The 16,787-nt window shown below is 38.6% G+C and overlaps 1 protein-coding gene across 4 annotated transcripts in view; it reads left to right on the forward strand.

The window, feature by feature from the left end:
* SMARCC1 (SWI/SNF related BAF chromatin remodeling complex subunit C1) overlaps positions 1 to 16,787 on the forward strand; it is a gene marked incomplete at its 5' end in the record, with an annotated part of 173,183 nt that overhangs the window by 55,998 nt on the left and 100,398 nt on the right. For all 4 annotated transcript variants that reach the window (XM_080801830.1, XM_080801831.1, XM_080801832.1 and 1 more), the window contains 4 exons: positions 1,985 to 2,060; positions 6,321 to 6,446; positions 8,606 to 8,727; positions 12,767 to 12,891. In XM_080801830.1, the coding sequence (XP_080657956.1) occupies positions 1,985 to 2,060; positions 6,321 to 6,446; positions 8,606 to 8,727; positions 12,767 to 12,891 (449 nt within the window). The remainder of the gene's footprint in view (positions 1 to 1,984; positions 2,061 to 6,320; positions 6,447 to 8,605; positions 8,728 to 12,766; positions 12,892 to 16,787) is intronic.

Below are 16,787 nucleotides of genomic sequence, written 5' to 3' on the forward strand. Positions count from 1 at the left end.
TCTTGTGATAACGTGAGATGATAAAATGCCTGTGTGATGAAGAAGTGAGGTGAGTGGTGTAGGCACTGTGATGTTGCATTAGGCTTCTGCGGTCAGAAGGAGGACCATCTGCTTTCAACCACATTTGACCGCGAATAACTGAAGTGCAGAGTGTGAATCCCGGGGCAAGGGGGAGTTAGGCCCTCACTTCTACCTCTGTGACATTTTGTACTCAAGAATTTTAGAGAATGTAAAGTTTTCAGTTGCTTGCTCATCATTGTTACCTTTACCTGGTATAATTTATAACTTAGCAAAGGATCTTTTTTTCTCCAGCTCATGTTTTAATTGTTCCTAGAAAACTTACCAGAGTGCTATTAATAGACGTATAGAGCTATGCTTGTTCCAAATGCTTTTGAATTGACTTCTGAGTAGTGGCTGCAGGGAGCCAGTGCTTGTTACCATACTTGTTTTTAACTTAGATATTCCTTGCTTCTACAATAATTTATTGGCCAGTATAGTAGCATTGACAGAGTTTCAGTTTGGTGGTAATGTCATGCTTACCTCAAAATTGTGGAGGAGCAGGGGCGGGGGGTGCAAAGAGAGAACCCTTGAGCAAAGAGGTGTGAATATATGAAGGGTGGGCCATATAATATCTGGGTAGCAAAGAATCTCTGTAAGGGGCTTGAAGTGGCCACTGTGTGGCATTTTTAAAGAATGCCGTGAAGCCCATGTAGCTCAACTGAAACGTAAGTGAGGGGAGAGGATTAGGAGAGATTAGGAGATGGGGTCGGAGTGGCAGTCATAGGACTAGCTCGTGAGGCCTTGGCAATCCACTATTCTGGATTCTGGCTCTTTGAGTGAGGTGGGAGTTGTTGGAAGTTTTGAGTAATCATAATATGGGCAGACTTGATTTTCAAAAGGATCACTTTAGGGGCGTCTGGGTGGCTCAGTCATTAAGCATCTGCCTTCAGCTCATGTCATGATCCCAGGGTCCTGAGATCGAGCCCAGGACTGGGCTCCCAGCTCAGGTAGGAAGCCTGCTTCTCCCTCTGCCTGCTGCTCCCCCTGCTTGTGCCTTCTCTCTCTCTCTCTCTCTCTCTCTCTCTCGTTGTGTTTCTCTCTCTGTCAAATAAATAAAATCTTTAAAAACAAAACAAAGCAAACAAAAGGACCACTTTGGTTGCTTTGTGAAAAATGGACTAGGACTTTGGGCATAAGTAGAAGGGTGAGAAGTAGATTCTGGGCATATTTTGAAGATGGAATGAGCTGTAGAAGTTGTTAATGGTTGGATTGTAGGATGTGATTGAGAGTGAAGTCAGGGATGTCTCCAGGGATTTTGGCCAGAACAAATCCTCCATTTTTGGAAAGATGGAGTTGGCATTTACTGAGATGGATATGATTGGCTAGGGTGTATTTTTGGGATAAAGATGGCATTCCTTGTTGAATTTTGAGTATGTTAGTTTTGAAAGCCTTTTTAAACATGTAAGGGGAAATATGGATTTGGCATTTGGATGCCTGAGTCCAGCATTCAGAGAAGAGGACAGATGAGTATATATTTGAAGCTGCATGAGATCAAGAGAATGAGTAGACAATAGGATTGTTTGCAAACCAAACCTGGGGCCTTCTAGTGTTGAGGAGGTTTGGGAGAAGAAGAGAAACTGGCCATGCAGGCTGGGGAAAGGCTGGTGGCTAGAGGAAACAGCAGATGATAGTGCTGTCTTGGAGGTCAAGTGAGGGAAATGCTCTGAGGAGAGAGCCATCTCCTCATTAAAATTCTGCACACTGAGGCTTGAACTTTGGACTTAACAGTGTTGGGATCACTATAGACCTCTACAGAAGAGTTTTCGTGTCAGAGTGGCAGAGACAAAAGTATGTGAGATACTGCTATTTCTTGATCCTAAAAGTATTTTTAAAATACAGTTTTACCTTTTTATAAAAGGTCTTTTTAGTGAATGAATTTGGCTTCTAACCTGTTTTTCCTTTTTTCCTTTCATTTCCTTTGTAGCTATGATACTTGGGTCCATAGTAATGATGTTGATGCGGAAATTGAAGATCCACCAATTCCAGAAAAGCCGTGGAAGGTGAGAAATCCTTTTTTAAAAAAATTTATTCTTATATAACATAGTAGTTTTTCTCAGCTTTTTTCCACAACAGTGCTTCAAGAAATACAGAATAAGGATCTTCTTTTCTTGTCATCCTTTTAAGCTGTCCATGACCACAAAGAATTCATTATCTAGGTCTTAGCAGAAATGTTTGCAATGGAGTTTGAGGAGACCCCAGAGTCCAGTTACATTGTGGTTTAGGGTGGTTGGGAGAGGAGCAGGAGGAGTGCAGTCGAATGTTGGTGGTGTCATTTAGGAATGCTGGAAGCTGTGCCTGCGTGCCTCTTATGATGAAACAGCCTTCAGTAGTCATTTCTATTACAGTGGCAAGAGTCCACGTGTCAACTCTTATTTTTCGACTTTTAATGTGGAAATAATTCTGAAAGTTGCCAGAACAATATAAAACAAAGTGCGACTATACTCTTCTTCCAGGTTCCCCTGTTGTTAATAATTTCAGGATTTTATTCTTGAAACAATATTAATACCTGATACAGAGCCCGTATTCCATTTGTACCAATTGTCCCAGTGATGTAAGTTTGATATTAAGTCTCTTCCCTGATCAGGATCCGTTTCAGGAGCACACACTGCATTTAGTTGTCAGATCTGTTTAGTCTACCTTAGTGTGGAACTTTCAGCCTTTCTTTTTCTTCTGTGATTCTGGCATTTTTGAAATGTATAAGTTAGATTTTGATGTTTGTTTTAGAATGCCCTTTTTTTGTAAAGGAATGTTTATTTAAAAGATTTTATTTATCTGTCAGAGAGCGAGCACAAGCAGGGAGTGGCAGACAGAGGGGGAGAGAGAAAAAGGTTCTCCGAGGAGTAGGGAACCCAAAGAGGGACTTGATCCCAGGATCCTGAGATCATGACCTGAACTGAAGGCAGATGCTTAACCTACTGAACCACCGAGGGGCCCCTTTAGAACGTCTTTGAATTTGAGTTTGCGTGAATATTTCCTAATTACTATATTTAAACTATGCACTTTTGGCTGCAAAACTGCTTAAGTAATTTTGAGTAATTACTTCTCAGTGCCTCATATCAGGAGGCATGTATTTCAGTTTTTCCCATTATGGCTGATTGTTTGTTAAGGTACTGTCTGCCTGGTTTTCCCATTGTAGCATTACCATTTTTCTCATTGAAATTAAAAATACCTTACAAAGAAATATTTTGAGATTATATGAATATCCTTTTCTTCATTAAATTTGTGTCCCAAAGTTTGCTCACCCATTAATAATTCCTTCCTGGCTAAATTAGTTACTACTAGTGGTTTCCTCACTCTATACATTCCATCTATAATTGACATTTTGCAGTGGGAATGAGCTTTCCTTTCTCCCTCTACATGGTGCCTATAGTATCTGTGTGTTGCACTGTGGAGGAGTGACTCGATCGCCATTCTTCTTTCTGATGAATTGTCCACCTTTTGGCCAGTGGGAACTCCTTTAAGCTGTCTCCTGTGACCTTTTGGTATTACTTGATTCATTTTTGCATACTTCTATTTCTGGGACAAAGAGATGTTCCAAAGTCTTTTTGTAATTTTTTTTGTAGTCCTGGATTCAGTATTTCTGCAGGGAGCTCTCATCCTTTCCATGAGCAGTGGTAATTATATATAGTTTTTATTGACTGCTTTATGTAGTATACTGAGCACTTAAATTGAATCAAAATATTAGATGTGAGACCTGATTCACCCTATTTTGAATTCTGTGACCTTCAGAAAGACTTAACTTCAAGCTTCAAATTTCATATGAGGAAAATGGAATTAACAAAAATTAGACTTTTTTGAAACCATTTTATTTGGAAATAATTTCAAACTTAACTTGCAAGAATAAGAATAGTAGGTGGCACACCTGTATACCCTTTATCCAGATTTGCCTGTTGTTTACATTTTACTCCCATTTTGATTTATCACTTTTACTCCATGTGTTTATATATTTACAATTTTTATTCTTAACCTTTTGAGATAAAGATGTATATACTATGGTCTTTAGTCTAAAACATAAGTTTCTGTTTCCTAAGAATAAGGGAGTCTCGTTCATAAGCACTTTGCAGTTACCAACTTCAGTGAAATTTAACATTGACCCAATATGCTAAACTACTTTCTGTATTCCAGTTTTGCCACAAGACCCAATAATGGTTTTCGTAGCATTTTTTCTATTATAGAATACTGTTAAATAGCAGCTGTTGTGTTCAAATGTCCTGTCTCTTTTAGTTTCCCTTAATCTGAAATGTTACCCAGTGCTTCCTTGCTTCTTTTGACATTTTTGAATTTGAAAGGGATGTTTTTCATTTGGAATTGTGATCTTTTTTCATGGTTAAATCAGATTATGCATTCTAGTCAGAATATTACATAAGTGATGTGTCGTCCTCAGGGCGTCATAGTGGGAAGCATGTTGTGTCCATCTGCTGCTTGTTGGTGATGCTGGTACCCAGTTATGGTGTGTTCTCTTGGCTCTACTATATAGTTCCTTTTTTCCCACTTGCAATTTATAAGCAATCTGTAAGAGATTCTTTTAGGCCATACAGATATCCTGCTTCTCATCAAAATCGTCTATCCGTTGCCCAGATTTAGCATCCACATGAAATTCTTGCCTGAACCAATCTTTTCTTTGATGATTGCACAGTGATAATTTTCCATTCCAGTCTTGTCTCCACAATTACGAGTTGGCTTTCAGAGTTGTATAAGCAAGAGTCCTTCCTTTCATCTCATTTAGTTTTTTTATTCCTCTGTTAACCAGTATGGGTTTATGGAGTTCTATTTTTTCAGTGGCCAGTAACTTAATCCTTAATTATATTGGTGCTGAAATTGTTTCCTATCTGTCTACACAGGAAAGGATTGTCTAGTCCTAAATTCCAGTGTACGGCCTTTGCAAAATTCTTTTGGATAATAGGAATATGTAGGCTAGGTCTGTGGTTTCAATATCTGTATCTACATCTATATCTATACAACATTCAGAGAACCCATCATTTTTTAAAATTCCTACTCAGAAACATTAACAAAAAAGCAAGAGAAGTTGCCATGTAAAGGGCTTAGAAGAATCCTGAATCTGACTCTCACTTTTTCACTCCCCAACTGTTGCTATCCCTGAAAGGTTTCCGCAGAGCACCTGTGTACTTGACAGGGTAAAGTGATAGGTCTGATGATAGGTCTATGTAAATGTCCTTGTTCATCATTCCTTCGAATTTTGTTGAATGCATAAAGGGAGACATTCTTCATGCCTAGAGCAATGGACTAGGCCTATTGCTTTGAGTGGCCTATTGCTGTTGAATGTTTTTTCAGTGGTTTTCATCAGGATAAAGATGACATGATTAGTCAAATAAGCCAAATGGAGAAGGATAAATCCTACATGATACTGCTTTTATATGGAATCTTTAAGAGAAAAAAAAAAAGCCCTAGAAATCGGTAGAGAAACGGTTGCCAGTGAGGAGGGCTAGGAGAAGTAAGAAGTTGGTAAAAAGGCACCAACTTGCAGTTGGGAGAATTGTTTGAAAATCTAATGTGAAACATGGTGAATAGAGTTGATGACACTGCATTGTATAATTGGAATTTGCTAAGAGAACAGAACTTAAATGTTCTCACACTTAAACAAGTTAAGTAGGTATGGTGATGGATGTGCCAGTTAACTAGATGGGAGGATCCTTTCTCAATATCAAATCATCATGATGTAGACTTTGAATATCTTAGAATTTTATTTTACAGTTCTACCTAGATAAAGCTGAAATAAAAATGAATGATATGATTATCAAATTTAAGGGTCTTAGTTATTAAAACCTCAGTCTTTGCAAAAACCAATGATGCTTTCTTACTATATGCAGTAACATGGAATATAAATTAGAAATGGTTAAGTTGACATTTATAGGACTTTAATAGTCTCATGGTTGGGTTTTTAATATATATATTTTTAGATTTTATTTATTTGTTTATTAGAGAGTGAGAGAGTAATTGTGTGCTCAAGAACAAGTGAGGGGGGTGGGATCAGGGCATGACAAGTAGACTCTGCACTGAGCTCCGGAGCCTGACACAGGACTTGATTCCAGGACCCCAAGATCATGACCTGAGCCGAAACCAAGAGTCTGAAGTTTAAGCGACTAAGCTATTCAGGCACCCTTACAGTGTCATGTTTTTAAACTTGAGGCAATTGAGGCTTTAATTTGAGAATAATAAATCTGCTCCTTTAATTTTGAACACTTTTAAAACTGTAATGGTTTGCTATTTATATAGATACACATGATTGAATGTGGTTTTAGGTTCATGCGAAATGGATTTTGGACACTGATGTTTTCAATGAATGGATGAATGAGGAGGATTATGAGGTGGATGAGAACAGGAAGCCTGTGAGCTTTCGTCAGCGAATTTCAACAAAGAATGAAGAGGTATTTGGTTTGGCATCATTTTTCTCCACTTGATGTTTCTTCTTTCTGGGCCTCACTGTTGTCAGATCTTCACTAATAAGCTCTGACATACAGTCCAAGGTGTATCACTCGTGAGGTATATGGAAAAGTTACCAAATGGCCACATAGCCATCTTAGGGGCTGGCATTCCCAAAGAAGGGGACTGATGATCTCAGAGGGTCATCAGGATTTAAAATGGCATATGCAATGTGGCATTGGTATAGGTGATTTTGTTTTCCAGGTCTGATTTTAATTTTGTGAGCCAAATATTTATTATGGGGTCATTTAATTTAGTTGTTGGCTTTTCAAGGGAAAATAATTTTGTCTTAATATTTTTTAATAGCTTTGTTACTGTACACACAGTAGTTAGTACATTATATAGGCCTCAACGGGAGAGTTTGGCCCTTTTTAAAGGTGGGATGATGTGGCATTTATTACTCTTTAATCCTTTAAGAAGCCCAACCTCCAGAAGTTTTAACATGGTTCTTGAGAAGCCACAGCTGGCAAAGGTAGGTGTGTCACCCAGAGGGAAAGGAGTCTGAGAAGAAGGCTTAGATGTGTTGTGTTGGCTGGTGACTGATTAGGAAAGATTCTCATTCCCTTTCACTGGGGACACATCAGCTTTTTGCTTTTTGCTTTGTATTGTAGTTCTTTGAAAAATTTCTGAGACAGAAATACTTTTAACTATTCACTTAGAATGTACCTTTTTTTTTTTTTTTAAGATTTTATTTATTTATTTGACAGACAAGAGATCACAAGTAGTCAGAGAGAGAGGGGGGAAGCAGGCCCCCTGCTGAGCAGCGAGCCCGATGTGGGGCTCGATCCCAGGACCCTGAAATCATGACCTGAGCCAAAGGCAGAGGCTTTAACCCACTGAGCCACCCAGGCACCCCTGTACCATTCTTTCTTATCTGTTTTCAGCCCTGAGACTTTTTAAACTAAAACTCTTGGGTACACAATGTGTATTTTTTATTTTTAAGAAAATTATTTTAAAACTGGGTCTTTTTCATATCCTTTCATTTTTAATTGGTCCTTATTTGCTGTGGATTGGACTTGAAGTTTATTTTTTGTTCAGCGTACCCCCCTGCAATATGCTTACATATTTGCTTTCCCTTAATGCAGTGCCAACCAATCTTTTTTGTCATTAGGCATATTTTAACTTCTCTATCACATTATTAAAGAAGCCTTTCCATAGCCATCTCTGTTCAGATTTAGATGGCTTTTGTATTATTCACTTATTTTTAGGATGATTCTATAAAAATGCATTCAATACCCCTTTTTAAAAGTTTAACTTCAGACTTACTGTACAGTATGAACAGTTTAGATTTTAAAACTTCGTGTATAGGCTTGTAAGATGACTCATATTTCCAATTTTATGCTACCGAGCTTCTGAAAAGAAACAGTTGTAAGGAATATGAGGGCACCAGAGATGATGAATGTTTAATTAATGTTTTAATCTCTGATTTTTTTTATTTTGGCACCTCTGGTACAATACTTTGGATCATCTTAGGCGTTATTTCTTTATTGTCTATTTTATTAAACCCATAATTATCATCTACAGGTTCACTTTCGTATTTCAGTGTGTATCCTGCAACTGCTGAACTCATTAGCTCTGCTAGTTTTTTGGCAGATTCCTTAAGATTATCTTTATATAAGATCATGCCATCTGCAAATAGGGATTATTTGTGCTTCTATTAAGATTGACTTTTAAATCATAAATTGCAATCCTGTTTAACATCTTTTGTGTCATAAAGTTTTCTCCCATCCCTTTTACTAATGTGTCAGGACTCGTTTCTGATGCACTTTCCCAAGCTCGTTCAGTCATTATTTGTATTTCAGTAATTAAGTAGAATATGTTTTGTATTTTCCAGTAGTTGTTGAAAATGCTTTTCCCTTCTGGAAGCAGAAGGTGAACAGGAACAGTTTTTAGTTGTCTGTTTTTTTGCACAGTTTGAATACCGGTGGGATGGTTCTGATATTTCCATTGGTGGTACATCACATGGAAGGTCAGAGAATCTTGACTGCTGGTGGTCTAGGATGCTCTGGTATTATCTTTGTGAAGTTCATCTTTGGACAAGGGTTTGTAGAAACTGAGGAGTCAGAAAGCTGGCTGATATTTATTTCCATTTACTTCTTCCTAGCCAGTCAGAAGTCCAGAGAGGAGAGATAGGAAAGCATCAGCTAATGCTCGAAAGAGGAAACATTCGCCTTCCCCTCCACCTCCTACACCCGCAGAATCCCGGAAGAAGAGTGGAAAGAAAGGGTAAGAACTGCAGCATGATTCAGAGGCATTAAAACAAACTGCAGAGGGCATTCCAGATTTTTACATTTATACCAGAAGTTTCGCTGAAAGGAAATTGTCTTACGTTGACTTGGTAGATGTCTTTGCTCTGGTAGCTTGTCTTGTCAGATGTGATCTGATGGCCCATCTTCTGTTGTATTTATCCTAAGGCACCGTGCATACAGTCTTTTTTTAAGTAGATATGAATAGTGAAATAATCACAATAAATCTGGTTACATCCAGCACCACACATAGTTATGATTTTTTTCTTGTGATGAGAACTTCTAAGATCTGCTCTCCTAGCAAATTTCAAATGCACGATCCTGTGTTACCTGTAGGCACCATGTTGTATTACACCTCTAGGGTTTATTTATTTTATAACTGGAAGTTTACACCTTACACCAACTTTTCCGTTCTCCCCCCAGTGCCTACGTTTGGCAGCCACCAGTGTGTTCCCTCTGTCTGTGAATTTGCGTTTTTCATTTTGTTTTCTTTTTTGGATTCCACATAAAAGAGATCATACATTTTTCTCTGTTATTCCACCTAGCAAAATGGCCTCAAGGCCTATCTATGTTGTCCGAAGTAGCAGAATTTTCTTCTTTTTTTACGGCTGAATGATACTCCCTCTCCATCTCTGTCTCTGTCTCTGTCTCTCTCTCTCTCTCACACACACACATTTAACTCTGTGTTCCACATAAACATACTGTGATACCTAATCTGTATTTAAAATATATCCACTCCAATTTCGTGGTCAAATTCTGAGAGAACCTATTTTTTCTCTCTGGCCTAGCCGTGGGATGAATCTTTGCCTTCTGGAATGGAATTTTGGTTCCAGCTTAGTGAGAGTGGAAACCATGTACAGAATCTTAAAACTGAAAGGGATCTTTGAAGTATCATAAGCATCTTTATTTTAAGAAATAGAGATTGAGGTTCAGAATAGGGAGGTAACTCTTGCAAGGTCACATAGAGATTTTTCCTTGGAGTCAAGATTCTAAGCTGGACTCTCGGCCTCCCATGACTATATCCTTTCAGCTATGTTCCATCATCTTCAGCAAGGTCTGAGGGTGGATGGATTATTTGGCCCTTCATCCTTCTTTTCTCTTCCGCTATTTTTCCATCCCTTTTCTTCATCTCCTTTCTGAGTTGGCCCTCTGATATTCAGGCACCCTGAATCCAGTCTTTCTCTGTCTAATTATGTGTTGAGCAGTGTGGCTGGTAAGGAATTTAAGAAATTAAATTCACCATAGTTAGTGTCTCTTTCTCTGATTTTACCACCAGTCCCATTTGGGATCAGAATGACTCGTAGAGGAAATGAACCTGTCCTGTTGCATGTTTAGCAGAGTGCCTTGTTCAGGGCCTCACACTTGTGCGTTAGTGACTCTTGCTTGAGTAGGGATTCTGATTTCTGGTGAATAGGTTGTTGTGGGGATCAAGTGAGACTCGAGACCTGCCTTACAGTGTCTGACCTAAAGTAGATACTTAATAAATGTCAGGAATACTTAACATTTATTATTATATATTAAATAGATACTTAATTCCTGTTGCTTAGCTTGTCTTGCCCAGAATTTTTTTATAATGTAATTTCAGAGAGGTTAAGTTTAGTCTTAGAAAATGACAGATGCAAAATTTCTTCTTTTCCTGCAACTGGAAATTTGTTAAATTTCTGGCTGTTGACTGGACTGTAAAGATTTACTTGTCATCTTCTCTCCTTTAGCTTCCTTTTATTGAATTTTTCCTATAGCCAGATTAGTGTTTTTTATACCCAGAACATGCCTCGAATCATGTTCTTTCTTTTTTTTTTTTAAATTTTTAAAATTAACATATAATGTATTATTTGTCTCAGGGGTACAGGTCTGTAATTCATCAGAATCATGTTATTTCTTTTTTTGCTTTTTGAGAGAGATGGGGAAGCAGGCTCCCTGCTGAGCAGAGAGCCCAGTGCGGGGCTCGATCCCAGGACCCTAAGATCATGACCTGCGCCGAAGGCAGAGACTTAACCCACTGAGACACCCAGGAGCCCCTCTTTTTTTTTTTTTTTTTAAATATTTTATTTATTTGACAGAGATCACAAGTAGGCTGGGGGAGCAGGCCTCCCGCTGAGCAGAGAGCCTGACGCGGGGCTCGATCCCAGACCCCGAGATCACAACCCAAGCCAAAGGCAGAGGCTTAACCCACTGAGCCACCCAGGCACCCTAGAATCATGTTATTTCTTGAAGGGTAGGGTTATCTGAAGCATTGTGTACTGTGTACAAAAGCTGTTAGGGAAGTTAAAAAACTCTGAGGTTTTATAGTTTATATTAATGAGCCAGTCATAGTCCTAAAAGATGTTGTTATTTTGTCAAGTCAATGTATTATGGTAGAAAAAACCACAAAAATAGATTTTTCTTTAGCGATTAGTGAGAGTAACCTTTTTCTTTTCTTTTTTTTAAAGATTTTATTTATTTATTTGACAGACAGAGATCACAAGTAGGCAGAGAGGCAGACAGAGAGAGAGGAGGGGAAGCAGGCTCCCTACTGAGCAGAGAGCCTGATGTGGGGCTCGATCCCAGGACCCTGGGATCATGACCTGAGCTGAAGGCAGAGGCTTTAACCCACTGAGCCACCCAGGCGCCCAGATAGTAACCTTATTTCTTAAATCTCTAATCTGAGTCTTATAGTTGATGTGCAGAAAATTGAGAGCTTCCTGATATCTCTGTGAAGAAAGCCATACAACTTTTCCAAGTGTTCCTGGGCCTGAAATCAGTGCACCCTTCTTCCCATGTAGGGGCTGAGATCCAGTGCCCGGACACTAGTGGCCCCCAAACCAAGATGTGATGTCCAGGAGGCTCACAGTGATGGCACTTACCCCCTACTCTGAGTATAAAACACACGAAATTGAATTTCCTGAAATAGATATATGCGTATCCTTGAATTGAATACATCTGTCTTCTAATGAGCAGTCATTCGAATTTCCTGTTAAGTTTCCTTTAATGAAAAGACATTGACCTTTGTTTTCCTAACTCATGTTTTATTGACCTTCCCTGCATTTTTCTTCCTTTTTTAGGTATTTTGTCTCCCTAACACCTTTAGGTTCACAGGCTTTTGAAAAATTGTTATGCAGCTTTTATTCAAAATTTTAAAAATATTTTTACCTGTGTACCTGGTTCTGACCTATGCCAGTATCTGGTCTGTCATAGAAGAGAACTCTGCTTAATCACTCAGCAGCGTGAGGACTCGGGCTGGCCCGCTATATATTTTTGTCAGCTCTTTCTCTACTCCTCACTTATTTGCTTCCTGACTGTTCCTTCCCAGAGCAGGTTACCTCTTTTAAGCCTTTATGCCTGTACTTATTATCCTGAAACATTGTCTACTTTTTGGTGAATTGTTACAGTTTCCAAGGTTTAGCTTAACTGTCACCTTCGATCTTAAGTCTTATTTTCTTGGTACCCTATTTGTTTCTGGCACATCATATTGTGTGAGATAGATGATAATTTCCATAATTCCTCAAGGTAAGGAGTCCTTCCATTCTTGTTTGAACCCTAATCTGCTTTCTGGAATGTGTTAGTTTTTAAAATAAATGAAGGAAATAGCAATGGCAATTTTTACTCACACACAAACAAAATTGGTTCCATCCTAAGTGATTTTACTTTGCAGTTCTTAATATTTGGATGATATAAAAGAGCCAGGAAAATACGGTTGTACATATCTTTGAGAAAATTTCTTATGTAAGTTATTGTTGATGTGAGATAAAATATGTGCCATATTTCCTTAACAGATGTTCTTTTATTACATAATTTAAGCCCCCTTTAGGATACTGTCTGCAATTTGTATAGTAGGATTTCTGGGCCAATTTCTTACTCCCAATAACTTTTATTTTCCTTCTGGCTGGCTAGATGTAATTTGGGAATGTACCTAATTTATTTGATTTCTCTTTGTAACAATTCTGAACATAGATTCTAACAATGAGGGTAAAGCCTCTGAAATGTCTGCTGTGAGTAGCTGTAGTCACCTTATTTATATTTTTATGCATTATGTGCTTTAGCCAAGCTAGTATTTATGGGAAGCGCAGAAGTCAGAAAGAGGAAGATGAGCAAGAAGATCTTACCAAGGACATGGAAGACCCAACACCAGTACCCAACATAGAGGAAGTGGTGCTTCCAAAAAATGGTTTGTATTCTCCTGCCTGGACTATGAGAGTATTAGATGTGATTTAATCACTCATAGCAGTGCCATGGGATGAATCATTTCTTGCTCTGTGCTACTAGTTCCCAGTTTTCAAAGTTGAAAATGTTTATGAAATTAACCTCTTTCACAGTCTTTTGGTGTACTTTTGCTGCTTATTGAGAAAAAACTGTGACCAAAAAGTTCTCTAATGGGGCTCCTTGCTGGGACAGATAGTTGAGAAGGTGATGCTTGATCTCAGGGTTGTGATTCAAGCCCCACAGTGGGCATAGAGCCTACTCAGAGAGAGGGAGAGGGAGGGAGAGAAGGAGGGAAAGAAAGAAACATTCTCTAAATTGAGCAATGCTTTGAAATAAATGTTTTCTTTATTTTTTTTTTAAGATCTTTATTTATTTATTTGACAGAGAAACACAGTGAGAGGGGGAACAGAAGCCGGGGGAGTGGGAGAGGGAGAAGCAGGCTTCCTGCTGAGCCGGGAGCCTGATGCGGGGCTCGATCCCAGGACCCCGGGATCCTGACCTGAGCTGAAGGCAGATGCTTAACAACTGAGCCACCCAAGCACCCTTGAAATAAATGGTTTTTAAATCCCAATAGAATCAATATACAAATGAGAAGAATCAATGACAAATGAAATGTGTACTTTTTAACCTATTTAAATCAGTTATTGGGAGGAGAATGTTAGACCCTTTTAACTATATTTGTGGATTTATTTTTTACCCTGATTCCTGTGAATATTTTTTCTTTTATGTATTTTCTTCATGTGCTTTGAAGTTCTGCTCTTTAAGGGCATATGCACTTAGGATCATCATGTCCTGATGAATTGACTCTTATGTCATGTGTGTCTACGGGCCATAGTAGTGCTTGTCTTGAAGGCCAGGTTTCTCTGATGATAATAAATCCTCATCACACCACACCCTTTTCTTTATTTCTAGTTTTTTTTTTATTAGTCTCCAGTGCACTGGACTCTAGTAGAGTAGTTTTGTAAATTACACAAGCTTTGTTCCTACACGTTAGATTTCCGACTTCCATCTCTCTTGCCTCCTGTTACTTTCACTTTGATTACGTAAAGCTTGTCGATTTTAAACAGCATATTGTTAAGCTTTGCCCTCCCACCCTAATACACATTTTTTTTTGTTTTTAATTGGAGTATGTGGTCCACTGAGGTGTAACAGAACTATTGATGTGGTTGGGCTTAAGTCTGCCATTATGATTTTTTTTCTGTTTGTCCCTCTTGTATCTCTTCCCTTCTTTTGTTTTAATCCACTACTTTTACTGTTCTATTCTGGGTTCTGTGTTTGCTTTTCTTCTTCTTCCTTTTTTTTTTTTTTTTTTTTAAGATTTTATTTATTTATTTGAGAGAGAAAGTGCCTGAGTCGGGGTAGGGAAGGGCAGAGGGAGGGGAGAAGCAGACTCTCTGCTGAGCAGGTAGCCCGACACAGGGCTCCATCTCAGGACCCTGGGATTATGGTCTGAGCTGAAGGCAGACGCCTAACTGACTGACCCACCCAGGCACCCTTGCTTTTCTTTTATTTTAGAACTTCTATGACTTCCTTTTTTATATAGCCTAGTTCTAATTGAGATATTCTTCACATAGCATAAAATTCACCAGTTAAAGTATATTTTAGTCACTCCAGTGGTTTTTTTTCAGTGTATTCATTATGTTGTACAATCACCACCTCTTAATTCTAGAACATTTCCATCCCCCTGAAAAGTAACCCCATACTTACTGGGGGTTAGTGTAGATTATCTCCTTCCTCCTATATCCTGGTAACTACTCTTCTGTGTTCTGTTATGTAGATTTTCATATTCTCTATTTGATTTTTACCTCTTTTTTCTTAGTGGTTGCTGTAGGGATTATAATATACATCTTTCGGGGTTTTTTTTTTCTTTTTAAAGATTTATTTGTTGGTTTTAGAGGGTGAAATTGCAAGTGTTGGGGGGGGCAGAAGGATAAGGGAGAGAGACTCTCCAGCAGACTCTGTGCTAAGTGCAGAGCCCGATGGGTGTCTTGATCACAAGAGTCAGATGCTTAGCTGACTGAGCCACACAGTCACCTCTCTCTCTCTCTCTCTCTCTCTCTCTCTCTCTTTCTCTCTCTCTTTTTTTAAGATTTTATTAAGTAATCTTGGGGCGCCTGGGTGGCTCAGTGGGTTAAAGCCTCTGCCTTTGGCTCGGGTCATGATCCCGGGGTCCTGGGATCGAGCCCCGCATCGGGCTCTCTGCTCTGTGGAGAGCCTGCTTTCTCCTCTCTCTCTCTCTGCCTGCCTCTTTGCCTACTTGTGATCTCTGTCTCTCAAATAAATAAATAAAATCTTTAAAAAAAAAATTTTATTAAGTAATCTCTGTACCCAGTGTGGGGCTTGAACTTAAAACCCCACGATCAAGAATCATATGCTCTACTGACTGAGCCAGCCGAGTGCCTCCAGATATTTTTACTTATTTATTATTTAAAGTTTATGTAAATAATCTCTATACCCAGTGTGGGACTCGAACTCACAACCCTGAGATCAGGAGTTGCATGCTCTTTTGACTGAGCCACCCAGGTGCCCCCCCCCAGATATTTATTTTAAGTAAAAGAGCTACGAAGGTGGTTGTAGTCCTCTAACAGATAACTGAAAGTAAAAGCTATAATAATGGATTTAATATAATTTGGACACAGGAATGGCTGAATTCATCAGTGGAGTAGAATGTTTGGTTCAACTGTAGATCCATGTTTGTTTATTAATTTATTATGAATGTGACAGTACCGATTTGTGGGAAAAGACCAAACTGTTCTACAAATACTTCTGGAAAAAATTTAGTTCTATTCTTTGTATCATAAATAAAAATTAAAGCTTCAGGTTGATGAAATTGTCAAATTAAATGTAAAAGTAAACTTCCAAATATTAACGTACTTTAAGCAAGTGTTAGCGTTGGGGGAAATATTCCCTAGCCGTTTAACAGAGTATTAGAACTGTAAATTTGTATAAAGATTCTTACACCCTCGGGTGCCTGTGTGGCTTGGTGGATTAGAGCTTCTGCCTTCGGCTCAGGTCATAATCCCAGGGTCCTGGGATCAAGCCCCACGTCAGGCTCTCTGCTTGGCAGGGAGCCGGCCTCCCGCTCTCTCTGTCTGCCTCTCTGCCTACTTGTGATCTGTGTCTGTCAAATAAATAAAATCTTTAAAAAAAAAAAAAAAAAAGATTCTTACGCCCTATAGAGTAAGGGGCAGACTATTTTGTACTGGTAATTTTATCAAATTTCGGGGCCAATAAATGTGTGAAAAGTTGCTCAACCTTACTTAAGCAATGATATATAAATTATTAAAGGAATATTTTTCATCCATTAGATTTTCAAAACTTAGAAAGCAAATGATTTCCAAAGTACTGATGTTTTGAGAAAGTACGTAATTTCAAATGCTATCAGTGGTAGTATAAATTGATAAAAGCACTTAAGGTTGTATTTGTTCAGTTTTAAAATGTGTACATTGAGTAGCAAATTTTAATTTCAGACCTCTCATTTTAAGTAAGTGAATGTGGGTTACACTGCAGTAAAAAAATGCAAATAAAATAAGTTTCCATTAATATAGCGCTAGTTACCTTATGACCCACCTTTGGACACCGTGGATTTATTGAAAATGAAAGAGATTGGACACCTGGGTCACTCAGTTGGCTGAGCAACTGCCTTCAGCTCAGATCATGATCCTGGAGTCCCTGATTGATTCCTGCATCAGGTTCCCTGCTCAGCAGGGAGTCTGCTTCTCCCTCTGACCCTCCCCCTTCTCATTCTCTCTCAAATAAATAAATAAAGTCTTTAAAAAAAATAAAAGATATAAATTAACTAAAAATACGTAGCATGGAAAGGTCATACAGGCCCACTATTGATTGAGAAAAATAGAGTGC

This window comes from Martes martes, assembly GCF_963455335.1.
Source record: "Martes martes genome assembly, chromosome: 1".
In the NCBI taxonomy this organism is placed as follows: Eukaryota; Metazoa; Chordata; class Mammalia; order Carnivora; family Mustelidae; genus Martes; species Martes martes.